The sequence below is a fragment of the Coregonus lavaretus genome, assembly GCF_964263955.1.
Source record: "Coregonus lavaretus genome assembly, contig: HAP1_SCAFFOLD_1582, whole genome shotgun sequence".
In the NCBI taxonomy this organism is placed as follows: domain Eukaryota; kingdom Metazoa; phylum Chordata; class Actinopteri; order Salmoniformes; family Salmonidae; genus Coregonus; species Coregonus lavaretus.
This window is the reverse complement of record NW_028164777.1, coordinates 1,196-15,092: the sequence shown is the minus strand read 5'-3', so window position 1 is coordinate 15,092 and position 13,897 is coordinate 1,196. Positions and strand designations below refer to the sequence as shown.

Sequence of the window (13,897 nt, the reverse complement as noted above, 5' to 3'; positions counted from 1 at the left end):
AAAAGCATTCCAGGTGAAGCTGGTTGAGAGAATGCCAAGAGTGTGCAAAGCTGTCATCAAGCCAAAGGGTGGATATTTGAAAAATCTCAAATATATTTTTATTTGTTTAACACTTTTTGGGTCACTACATGATTCCATATGTGTTATTTCACAGTTCTGATGTCTTCACTATTATTCTACAATGTAGAAAATAGTAAAAATAAAGAAAAACCCTTGAATGAGTAGGTGTTCTGGTAGTGTGCATATTACCTCAATTACCTCAACTAACATGTGCCCCCGCACATTGACTCTGTACCGGTACCCCCTGTAAATAGCCTCCCTACTGTTATTTCACATTGGCTCTGTACCGGTACCCCCTGTATATAGCCTCCCTAATGTTATTTCACATTGACTCTGTACCGGTACCCCCTGTATATAGCCTCCCTACTGTTATTACACATTGACTCTGTACCGGTACCCCCTGTATATAGCCTCCCTACTGTTATTACACATTGACTCTGTACCGGTACCCCCTGTATATAGCCTCCCTAATGTTATTTCACATTGACTCTGTACCGGTACCCCCTGTATATAGCCTCCCTACTGTTATTACACATTGACTCTGTACCGGTACCCCCTGTATATAGCCTCCCTACTGTTATTACACATTGACTCTGTACCGGTACCCCCTGTATATAGCCTCCCTACTGTTATTACACATTGACTCTGTACCGGTACCCCCTGTATATAGCCTCCCTACTGTTATTACACATTGACTCTGTACCGGTACCCCCTGTATATAGCCTCCCTACTGTTATTACACATTGACTCTGTACCGGTACCCCCTGTATATAGCCTCCCTACTGTTATTACACATTGACTCTGTACCGGTACCCCCTGTATATAGCCTCCCTACTGTTATTACACATTGACTCTGTACCGGTACCCCCTGTATATAGCCTCCCTACTGTTATTACACATTGACTCTGTACCGGTACCCCCTGTATATAGCCTCCCTACTGTTATTACACATTGACTCTGTACCGGTACCCCCTGTATATAGCCTCCCTACTGTTGTTTTACTGCAGCTCTTTAATTATTTGTTATTTTTCTATTTAAACTGCATTGTTAGTTAAGGGCTTGTAAGTAAGCATTTCACTGTAAGGTGTTCACCTGTTGTATTCGGCGCATGTGACAAATAACATTTGATTTTATTTGAATAGGGATGTGATCTAACCAACAGGCAGATGCAGGCCATTCTATGTGCAGCTATTCCTATATGAAATAACACTGTATTTTATTGATGTACTCCTATATGAAATAACACTGTATTTTATTGATGTACTCCTATATGAAATAACACTGTATTGACTCTCTATACTTTGTGAAGCTGTGAAAGAGAACTGCTTATTTGAACTCAGTTATGGTACATTGCTCTTTGGAGAGTGGAGAATCAACTGTCACATTTTAAACGCTATTCTAACCTTGTTACTGCTGTTTTACAGTACACTACAGGGCCAATTACAACATCTCTACTGGCCTCAAAGCGGTTGTTTTAATGAGTAATGTGTTGCTGTTCCACATGAAGTAGCTAACGGAATGGAGTGGAGTAATCCAGTAATTTGTAATTACTTTCCATATCCTTTTGTTCTGATATATTTGAGTAATGTTTCTCTGCATACCAGTGGCGGTTAGTGACGTTTAAGATGAGGGAGGACGATTATTTATATTACAGCATATTGGATGACTCTCATTCATATTCCATTCACCCAGCTCAATGTAACATCAATAGGTTCACACTGAGCACGTGACAGACGTGACAGAGTCTGGAGACGCCGTGGAGAACGTTCTGCTGCCTGCAACATCCTCCAGCATGACTGGTTTGGCGGTGGGTCAGTCATGGTGTGGGGTGGCATTTCTTTGGGGGGCCACACAGCCCTCCATGTGCTCGCCAGAGGTAGCCTGACTGCCATTAGGTACCGAGATGAGATCCTCAGACCCCTTGTGAGACCATATGCTGGTGCGGTTGGCCCTGGGTTCCTCCTAATGCAAGACAATGCTAGACCTCATGTGGCTGGAGTGTGTCAGCAGTTCCTGCAAGAGGAAGGCATTGATGCTATGGACTGGCCCGCCCGTTCCCCAGACCTGAATCCAATTGAGCACATCTGGGACATCATGTCTCGCTCCATCCACCAACGCCACGTTGCACCACAGACTGTCCAGGAGTTGGCGGATGCTTTAGTCCAGATCTGGGAGGAGATCCCTCAGGAGACCATCCGCCACCTCATCAGGAGCATGCCCAGGCGTTGTAGGGAGGTCATACAGGCACGTGGAGGCCACACACACTACTGAGCCTCATTTTGACTTGTTTTAAGGACATTACATCAAAGTTGGATCAGCCTGTAGTGTGGTTTTCTACTTAAATTTTGAGGGTGACTCCAAGTCCAGACCTCCATGGGTTGATACATTTGATTTCCATTGATAATTTTTGTGTGATTTTGTTGTCAGCACATTCAACTATGTAAAGAAAAAAGTATTTAATAATATTATTTCATTCATTCAGATCTAGGATGTGTTGTTTAAGTGTTCCCTTAATTTTTTTGAGCAGTGTAAATACATTTGTTCTAAACTGTTAAACTATTGTCTTTCTCTCTCTTTGAGTCAACTACTCATCACATTTTATGCGCTGCAGTGCTAGCTAGCTGTAGCTTATGCTTTCGGTACGATTCATTCTCTGATCGTTTGATTGGGTGGACAACATGTCAGTTCATGCTGCAAGAGCTCTGATAGGCTGGAGGACGTCCTCCGGGAAGTTGTCATAATTATTGTGTAAGTCTATGGAAGGGGGTGAGAACCATGAGCCTCCTAGGTTTTGTGTTGAAGTCAATGTATATATATATATATATATATATATATATAGTATAGTTTTATCTAAAAAGGATAACTTTTTGAATGTTTTGTTATTTTTATGAAATTCACTGAGGTGGATGGTCCTCCCTTTCCTCCTCTGAGGAGGCTCCACTGCTGCATACCAGCTGACTACAGGACAGACCTGACTACAGCACGGACCTGACTACAGCACGGACCTGACTACAGCACGGACCTGACTACAGCACGGACCTGACTACAGCACGGACCTGACTACAGCACGGACCTGACTACAGCACGGACCTGACTACAGCACGGACCTGACTACAGCACGGACCTGACTACAGCACGGACCTGACTACAGGACAGACCTGACTACACAGTGAACCGTCATCTGGATTTTGTTAAGTGTTGAAGTCTGTAGAGAGGAGAATCAGCGGAACTAACGTTTAGGAGAGTGCACGTTTAGGAGAGTGCACGTTTAGCAGAGTGCACGTTTAGCAGAGCCCAGGTTTGGCAGAGCCCAGGTTTAGCAGAGCCCAGGTTTGGCAGAGCCCAGGTTTAGCAGAGCCCAGGTTTAGCAGAGCCCAGGTTTAGCAGAGCCCAGGTTTAGCAGAGCCCAGGTTTAGCAGAGCCCAGGTTTGGCAGAGCCCAGGTTTGGCAGAGGCCAGGTTTGGCAGTTTAGCAGCCCTGAATGAAGCTGAGGTCTACTCGTTACTAGGGATGTCAATAATGGTTGTTGTTTCAGCCAGCTAACCATATCTGAACGGCACCTCCCTGGATGTATGGTGTTTTTATGTTACTATATGATATTTTAAAGGAACTGTATAGCAGTCTGTTACTATATGTAAGACCACGTAAAATGATTCCTTCAAGTGATTTAACCTCTGACATCCCTACCTGTTAGTGTCTGACTTTCACACAATAGAGTTACAAAGGTGATAGAAATTCATGTGGACACCTGCTCGTCCAACCTCCCGAGAGTCTGTCATCAAAGCAAAGGGTGGCTATTTGAAGAATCTCAAATATATTTTGATTTGTTTAACACTTTTTTTGGTTACTACATGATTCCATATGCGTTCTTTCATAGTTTTGATGTCTTCACTATTATTCTAGAATGTAGAAAATAGTAAAAAATAAAGAAAAACCCTTGAATGAGTAGATGTGTCTCAACTTTTGACTGGTAGTGAAACTCATTCCAGGGAGGTGTTCCCCTCTGCTAGAGCTGGGTGTGTAATCGTTTACAGGGATTGTTATCCACAGCTGCAACCTCTGAACGGTTCCATCTCAGTTTTGGCTCGGTTCTGCCCTGACCTTCTAACCTGTACAGGTTCCACCCATCACTAGAGGTCAGGGGTCAGCCCCCGCATCGCTGTCAGGTGATCGCCAGCTCAGCATGCCCAGGCAGCTGAGCTGCCCACTCTCTCTCACACACACACACACACACACACACCAAGGGGAGTACACACACACACACACACACACACACACACCAAGGGGAGTACACACACACACACACACACACACACACACACACACACACACACACACACACACACCAAGGGGAGTACACACACACACACACACACACACACACACACACACACACACACCAAGGGGAGTACACACACACACACACACACACACACACACACACACACCAAGGGGAGTACACACACACACACACACACACACACACACCAAGGGGAGTACACACACACACACACACACACACACACACCAAGGGGAGTACACACACACACACACACACACACACACACACACACCAAGGGGAGTACACACACACACACACACACACACACACACACCAAGGGGAGTACACACACACACACACACACACACACACACACACCAAGGGGAGTACACACACACACACACACACACACACACACACACACACACACACCAAGGGGAGTACACACACACACACACACACACACACACACACACACACACCAAGGGGAGTACACACACACACACACACACCAAGGGGAGTACACACACACACACACACACACACACACACACACACACACACACACACACACACACACACACACACACACACACACACACACCAAGGGGAGGACACACACGCGCGCACACACACACAGGCAGCCTCCCACCCAAACACATGCCACGGGACTAATTGACTGGTTACGTGGCTTTAGCATGAAATGCCTTGCAGGCTTTTAAGGTATGTGGCCTTTTTTTCACTCCTGGAAGTGAGTTTGCATGACAGAAATCCAGTGTTATATTTGAAAGGGACCTCCCTGGATGTATATTGTTACTTTATGATATTTTTAAAGGAACTGCATAGCAGTCTGTTACTATATGTAAGACCACGTAAAAGGATTCCTTCAAGTGATTATTGTGTTCATGTGATTGTGTAAACATAATTCAAGGAAGAGGCCTATACGGCGGGTGACTTAACAGTAAATTGTCCCCATTGTTTAGACAAGGCTAATTGTCATTGTTCCAGAAATGCCATATTCTGCTGTGACGCAGGCTTTGTCTGGCCTCAGCTAGAGCCCAATGAACACAGGCCCCTGGGGATGTTCCTTCCCTGGGTTTAAAATACAGAAACAAAACAAAGACAAGAGGTTGTATCCCAAATAGCACCCTATTCCCTATGTGATGCACTACTTTAGAACAGGACCTATAGGCAATATGTTGCCATTTGGGATGCAGACAGAGACTCGGACAAAGAAAAACATCAATAATTTATATTTCAGAACCCCTGCCTGTCATGACTACAATAGACTCCTATACTGGGAGTCAATCCCATGTTATGTCTCACCCAAAACATGTCATAACATTTTAGTCATTTAGCAGACGCTCTTATCCAGAGCAACTTACAGTTAAGTGAGTGCATACATGATTTTTATTTCTTTTATACTGGCCCCCCGTGGGAATCGAACCCACAACCCTGGCGTTGCAAACGCCATGTGCTACCAACTGAGCTACATCCCTGCCGGCCACTCCCTCCCCTCCCATCTCCTGAGTGGCGCAGTGGTCTAAGGCACTGCATCGCAGTGCTAACTGTGCCACTAGAGATCCTGGTTCGAATCCAGGCTCTGTCGCAGCTGGCCGCGACCGGGAGACTCATGGGCGGCGCACAATTGGCCCAGCGTCGTCCAGGGTAGGGGAGGGAATGGCCGGCAGGGATGTAGCTCAGTTGATAGAGCATGGCGTTTGCAACGCCAGGGTTGTGGGTTCGATTCCCACGGGGGGCCAGTATAAAAAAAATATATGTATTCACTAACTGTAAGTCGCTCTGGATAAGAGCGTCTGCTAAATGACTAAAATGTAAATGTAAATACCCTGGACCAATTGTGCACCGCCCCATGGGTCTCCCGGTCGCGGCCGGCTACGACAGAGCCTGGATTCGAACCAGGATCTCTAGTGGCACAGCTAGCACTGCGATGCAGTGCCTTAGACCACTGTGCCACTTATAAGATCCTAAGAGCGTTTGACAGCTGGTCAAGTAGTTTAACTGGTAGGTTATATCCTCATTGAGCTGTAGGACAGTGAACCAGTAGTTTAGCTGGTAGGCTATATCCTCATTGAGCTGTAGGACAGTGAACCAGTAGGGTAGATAGATTTTGAGATAGTCAAAATCTTTATCTAGTTTGTTGTATAAAGTGTGAAACGTGTTTAATGCTGAATGGCCATATAGTTCTATTAGTGGATTAGGGGAAACACCAACCGGCTACCGTATGCCACTCTGTCTGTGTCCCAAATGCACCCTACTTCCTATATAGTGCACTTATTTGGACTAGGGCTCATAGCAGCTCTGGTAATTAGTAGTGCACTATGTAGGGAATAGGGTGTCATTTGGGACGATCCCTTCTGTTCAAACACGCTAAATGAGTCATCTGTAATATTCATTCATTTTCACCATCTGATTCAGCTAAAAAGCCTGTCTGGACTATAAAGTCCTGCAGGAATCAACACAAGAAGAGGTCAAATAGAGACGGCTCTCCCTAAAGCTGTGTAGCTGAGAGCCTGGATCTGTTCTCTGGGGGGTTCTGCACTCTACAGCAAGCAGATGGTGTTTGGGAGTCTAATGGGACACTTCACCTTTACAAGAACATCACATTAAGACTGTCTCAAATGGCACCCTATTCCCTACGTAGTGCACTACCTTTGACCAGGGCCTATAGTTCTCTGGTCCAAAGTAGTGCACTATATAGGGAATAGGGCTGATTTGGGACGCAGGATACATCTGTTTTTATTTCTGTGTTTCTCCCAAACTGGCTGCTTTCCTCTTCTTCTTAGCTTTATTCTCCCGAGTGACACAGCGGAGATAATGGATACTGAGGCTGTTTATTCAGTGATAATTCTTACGCGTATGTCTCTTAAGTTGTAGCTATGTGGCGTCCGTACACACATTTCTCCGCACTGTTAAGCAATGAAAAGCAAATTCCAATCAAATGAAATATGTCTGCCAAATGAGTCACCTGTCCGCATCAGTCTGGCCATTTGTGGGAGGGCCGCTCTTTACCAGTCAAATAGAAAAACAACCCTCGGTGGAAGAGATTTAGCGTCATTCTAGTTTAGTATACATATGGTTTAAAGGGGATAGTTCACCCAAATGACAAAATTACACATTGGGTTTCCTTTCCCTGTAAGCAGTCATTTGCCCTATATCTTGCAATAATTATATCAATCTGTCCGTCTACAGTAGGTAAGCTATATCTTTCCATCTGCTATTTCCTCTTACCAGTCACCTGGAGTAGCAGCCCATTCCTCCCTCCCTCCCTCCCTCCCTCCCTCCCTCCCCCTGCTCTACTCTCCTCATCTCTGGCTCCTGTATCCCCTGTCTGACTGTCTGACACACATATACAGGCCTTTTGTTAGCATGGTGGACCAGCCAGCCTCTTCTAATAATAATAATAATAATAATAATATTATATACAGTCATGTGTGCATACATTTTTACGTATGGGTGGTCCCAGGGATCGAACCCACTACCCTGCCGTTACAAGCGCCGTGCTCTACCAGCTGAGCTACAGAGGACCACACCTCTCAACCTATACGGCATAGTGCTGGGCCTCAAATGGCACCCTAAGCCCTATATAGTGCGCTGTCCCCATAGGGCTCTGGTCAAAAGTAGTGCACGATAAAAGGAATAGGGTGCTATTTGGGATACAGCCTAGGTGCTGCCTGTGAGGTCTCCCAGCCTACCTGATAACGACCAAATAAAAGAGGCTGATAAATCTCAGCCGTGCCTCCGTCCGTCCGACCAAGGCTGATAAATCTCAGCCGTGCCTCCGTCCGTCCGACCAAGGTGAATATGAAGGACAGACTCGATGTTATCTAGCAGCATATTATCTGCATGATTGTCGAGGGGTCTGGGATATTGTTGATTTTTCCGGTGATTAATTTGTAGTGGAACGGTAGCTAGCTAGGCCATCACAAGCAGTTAGCTGGAGCTTAAATCATGTTAGCTCTGAAATTGGTTCAATGTCAGAGGGGAGGGGAGGGGGGGGGGTGACATTAGCCTGGTCCCAGATCTGTTTGTGCTCTCTTGCCAACTAGGATGGTACCAGTACACACTGATCTGAGACCGGTCTATGTTGGCATGTCTGTGGGGTTTTGGGTCTTTGTTGTTGGAGAATGACGTCTTCAAGCCGCTGTCCTCTCTCTTGTGACCGTTCCTCTCTTTTGTATGTGCTGTTTGATTTGAGGAGCTTGCATAGTGGACAAAGTTGTCAGTTGCCATCAAATATACAAATTAACATGGAACAACAGTGAAAAAATAGGATGTTTCCATTGTGGTCCCCAATGGAATAGTGTATGTGAAGACTTCAAATGTTTCAACTCTGATGAGAGTGGCCTAGGTCCAATCAATAAAGAGTCCTGTGGGCTTGCAAGAGCAGTGAGAGACGGGGGGGGGGGGGGGAAATGCATTATCAGGGGTCAGTGGTTTTAATACCCTCCTGTTCCATGCTGCTTACTTTGATTCTCTAGAAAAAAAGAAAAGAGCAAGTAGAAGATATAAGGGAGAGGAGATGAGGACTGTGGACCCGCCTGCTGGTGAGGGGTTAGGCAGGGTTAGAGGAGGGTAGAGACAGGGGGTGCGGAGGGTAGACCCGCCAGGCATTAGGCAGGGTTAGAGGAGGGTAGAGACAGGGGGTGCGGAGGGTGGACCCGCCAGGGTTAGAGGAGGGTAGAGACAGGGGGTGCGGAGGGTGGACCCGCCAGGCGTTAGGCAGGGTTAGAGGAGGGTAGAGACAGGGGGTGCGGAGGGTGGACCCGCCAGGCGTTAGCCAGGGTTAGAGGAGGGTAGAGACAGGGGGTGCGGAGGGTGGACCCGCCAGGCGTTAGGCAGGGTTAGAGGAGGGTAGAGACAGGGGGTGCGGAGGGTGGACCCGCCAGGCGTTAGGCAGGGTTAGAGGAGGGTAGAGACAGGGGGTGCGGAGGGTGGACCCGCCAGGCGTTAGGCAGGGTTAGAGGAGGGTAGAGACAGGGGGTGCGGAGGGTGGACCCGCCAGGCGTTAGGCAGGGTTAGAGGAGGGTAGAGACAGGGGGTGCGGAGGGTGGACCCGCCAGGCGTTAGGCAGGGTTAGAGGAGGGTAGAGACAGGGGGTGCGGAGGGTGGACCCGCCAGGCGTTAGCCAGGGTTAGAGGAGGGTAGAGACAGGGGGTGCGGAGGGTGGACCCGCCAGGCGTTAGCCAGGGTTAGAGGAGGGTAGAGACAGGGGGTGCGGAGGGTGGACCCGCCAGGCGTTAGGCAGGGTTAGAGGAGGGTAGAGACAGGGGGTGCGGAGGGTGGACCCGCCAGGCGTTAGGCAGGGTTAGAGGAGGGTAGAGACAGGGGGTGCGGAGGGTGGACCCGCCAGGCGTTAGGCAGGGTTAGAGGAGGGTAGAGACAGGGGGTGCGGAGGGTGGACCCGCCAGGCGTTAGGCAGGGTTAGAGGAGGGTAGAGACAGGGGGTGCGGAGGGTGGACCCGCCAGGCGTTAGCCAGGGTTAGAGGAGGGTAGAGACAGGGGGTGCGGAGGGTGGACCCGCCAGGCGTTAGGCAGGGTTAGAGGAGGGTAGAGACAGGGGGTGCGGAGGGTGGACCCGCCAGGCGTTAGCCAGGGTTAGAGGAGGGTAGAGACAGGGGGTGCGGACCCGGCTTCCCACCTTCCCTGCCTGGCTGAGGTGATTTGTGCCTTTCATGTTAAGGACCCAGTGAAATCCCATCTATTCAGAAACATTATAATCTGTCCAGCCAACAGACTCTGTTAAATGTAGGCCTCTCCGGAGGCAAGGCAGAAGAAGGAAGGAAGGAAGGAGTGGTTAAAATTGAACGGTGAGGGAAATACTAATCAGTGTTTTGAGAGTCGGAACAGCCCCCCTCTCTCTCTCTCTCTCTCTCTCTCTCTCTCTCTCTCTCTCTCTCTGTATCTATAACCTCTATGGGATCTATAACCTCTATGGGATCGGTGTCCCGTATACGGGACGGTTCAGCTAATGCGATTAGCATGACTGTTGTAAGTAACAGCAAACTTTCCAGGACATAGACATGTCTTACAGTGAGGGAAAAAAGTATTTGATCCCCTGCTGATTTTGTACGTTTGCCAACTGACAAAGAAATGATCAGTCTATAATTTTAATGGTAGGTTTATTTGAACAGTGAGAGACAGAATAACAACAAAAAAATCCAGAAAATGTCAAAAATGTTATAAATTGACTGTTGTAAGTAACAGCAAACTTTCCAGGACATAGACATGTCTTACAGTGAGGGAAAAAAGTATTTGATCCCCTGCTGATTTTGTACGTTTGCCCACTGACAAAGAAATGATCAGTCTATAATTTTAATGGTAGGTTTATTTGAACAGTGAGAGACAGAATAACAACAAAAAAATCCAGAAAATGTCAAAAATGTTATAAATTGATTAGCATTTTAAGAGATGCCAGGCAGGGTAGGACTGCCACCACTGTGCCCAGTCTTCAGTTGGAGACATTGCACTGATCAGACTGCATCTCTGTCTTTATGTGTCCCAAATGGTATCCTATTCCCTGTATAGTGCACTACTATGGGCCCTGGTCAAAAGTAGTGCCCTATACAGGGAACAGGGTGCATCCTCTCTGTCTGTACAGACCTTCCGCATCTCTACCCAGCTAGTCTCATTATGCAACCTGTCAGCCCAATCTCTACCCAGCTAGTCTCATTATGCAACCTGTCAGCCCAATCTCTACCCAGCTAGTCTCATTATGCAACCTGTCAGCCCAATCTCTACCCAGCTAGTCTCATTATGCAACCTGCCAGCCCCATCTCTACCCAGCTAGTCTCATTATGCAACCTGCCAGCTCCATCTCTACCCAGCTAGTCTCATTATGCAACCTGCCAGCTCCATCTCTACCCAGCTAGTCTCATTATGCAACCTGCCAGCTCCATCTCTACCCAGCTAGTCTCATTATGCAACCTGTCAGCCCAATCTCTACCCAGCTAGTCTCATTATGCAACCTGCCAGCCCCATCTCTACCCAGCTAGTCTCATTATGCAACCTGCCAGCTCCATCTCTACCCAGCTAGTCTCATTATGCAACCTGCCAGCCCCATCTCTACCCAGCTAGTCTCATTATGCAACCTGCCAGCCCAATCTCTACCCAGCTAGTCTCATTATGCAACCTGCCAGCTCCATCTCTACCCAGCTAGTCTCATTATGCAACCTGTCAGCCCAATCTCTACCCAGCTAGTCTCATTATGCAACCTGCCAGCCCCATCTCTACCCAGCTAGTCTCATTATGCAACCTGCCAGCTCCATCTCTACCCAGCTAGTCTCATTATGCAACCTGCCAGCTCCATCTCTACCCAGCTAGTCTCATTATGCAACCTGCCAGCTCCATCTCTACCCAGCTAGTCTCATTATGCAACCTGTCAGCCCAATCTCTACCCAGCTAGTCTCATTATGCAACCTGCCAGCCCCATCTCTACCCAGCTAGTCTCATTATGCAACCTGCCAGCTCCATCTCTACCCAGCTAGTCTCATTATGCAACCTGCCAGCCCCATCTCTACCCAGCTAGTCTCATTATGCAACCTGCCAGCCCAATCTCTACCCAGCTAGTCTCATTATGCAACCTACCAGCTCCATCTCTACCCAGCTAGTCTCATTATGCAACCTGCCAGCTCCATCTCTACCCAGCTAGTCTCATTATGCAACCTGCCAGCCCCATCTCTACCCAGCTAGTCTCATTATGCAACCTGCCAGCCCCATCTCTACCCAGCTAGTCTCATTATGCAACCTGCCAGCTCCATCTCTACCCAGCTAGTCTCATTATGCAACCTGCCAGCTCCATCTCTACCCAGCTAGTCTCATTATGCAACCTGTCAGCCCAATCTCTACCCAGCTAGTCTCATTATGCAACCTGCCAGCCCCATCTCTACCCAGCTAGTCTCATTATGCAACCTGCCAGCTCCATCTCTACCCAGCTAGTCTCATTATGCAACCTGCCAGCCCCATCTCTACCCAGCTAGTCTCATTATGCAACCTGCCAGCTCCATCTCTACCCAGCTAGTCTCATTATGCAACCTGCCAGCCCAATCTCTACCCAGCTAGTCTCATTATGCAACCTGCCAGCTCCATCTCTACCCAGCTAGTCTCATTATGCAACCTGCCAGCTCCATCTCTACCCAGCTAGTCTCATTATGCAACCTGCCAGCCCCATCTCTACCCAGCTAGTCTCATTATGCAACCTGCCAGCCCCATCTCTACCCAGCTAGTCTCATTATGCAACCTGCCAGCTCCATCTCTACCCAGCTAGTCTCATTATGCAACCTGCCAGCCCCATCTCTACCCAGCTAGTCTCATTATACAACCTACCAGTGAGACAGCTTTTTTGAGGCCTAAAATTGTAGTGGAATTATAAAGTATTTTTTTTTTATGAACTCATAGTCAACCCTCTGTCTCTGTTCTCCTCTTCCTCTTTCAGGTGACTGACCAGCTTCCCTGGGATTTGATGTCACCTCTAGATTGGTTCTACTGAAGATGGAAACACTGGAGTCTGAGCTCACCTGCCCAATCTGCCTGGAGCTGTTCGAAGATCCCCTGCTCTTACCCTGCGCCCACAGCCTGTGTTTCAACTGCGCCCACCGCATCCTGGTCTCCCACTGCTCGTCCAACAAGCCTCTAGAGTCCATCTCCGCCTTCCAGTGCCCCACCTGCCGTTACGTCATCACGCTGAACCACCGCGGTCTGGAGGGCCTGAAGCGCAATGTGACCCTGCAGAACATCATCCACCGTTTCCAGAAGGCCTCCGTCAGCGGCCCTAACTCCCCCAGTGAGAGCCGGCGCGCCCCAGGTCTCCCCGGAGGCCACAGGCCCTATAGCAGCAGTGGAGGAGGAAGCTCCGTTAGCCACAGCGCACGCTCCAGCCCGGCCCAGCCTTCCTCTCATCAGCAGACCGCCACCATGTCTCTGGAGCACCGTATCAGCTGCCAGTTCTGTGAGCAGGACCCGCCGCGCGAGGCGGTCAAGATGTGCGTGACCTGCGAAGTGTCATACTGTGACCGGTGTCTGCGTGCCACGCACCCCAATAAGAAGCCGTTTACCAGCCACCGGTTGGTGGAGCCGGTGCATGACGCCCACCTGAGAGGCCTCACCTGTCTGGAGCATGAGAATGAGAAGGTTAATATGTACTGCATCGTGGATGACCAGCTGATATGTGCCCTGTGTAAGCTGGTGGGACGACACAGAGAACATCAGGTCTCCTCTCTCAGCGAACGCTTCGACAAACTCAAGGTGAGCCACTCCTTCTCTCTAATACACAGATCACACACTAACTGTACACATCAACAAACTGTATTTGAAGGGTTTGATTACAAAACGCAATATATCCATTTTCAGAAATGTTGGTAAATTGAAATTAATTAAAAACACATCTTGTGAAAGAGATGAAGCTATTATTTTTTCATCTTGCCATGCATGACATGTGCTAGTGAAAAGACAAACAAGATTTTGTTTGAATTATTGCAAGGTAATTTTATTTAAAAAATACAAATTATCATGTTTTTGTGGCAAAACGCTATATTC

The 13,897-nt window shown here is 48.1% G+C and overlaps 1 protein-coding gene across 1 annotated transcript in view; it reads left to right on the top strand.

Annotated features, from left to right (window-relative positions):
• Window positions 1-13,606, top strand: part of LOC311116642 (putative E3 ubiquitin-protein ligase MID2) — a gene marked incomplete at its 3' end in the record, with an annotated part of 44,019 nt that extends 30,413 nt beyond the window's left edge. The window contains exon 2 of the mRNA XM_084191699.1: window positions 12,798-13,606. Within this exon, the coding sequence (XP_084047825.1) occupies window positions 12,854-13,606 (753 nt within the window). The remainder of the gene's footprint in view (window positions 1-12,797) is intronic.
• Window positions 13,607-13,897: the final 291 nt, after the last annotated feature.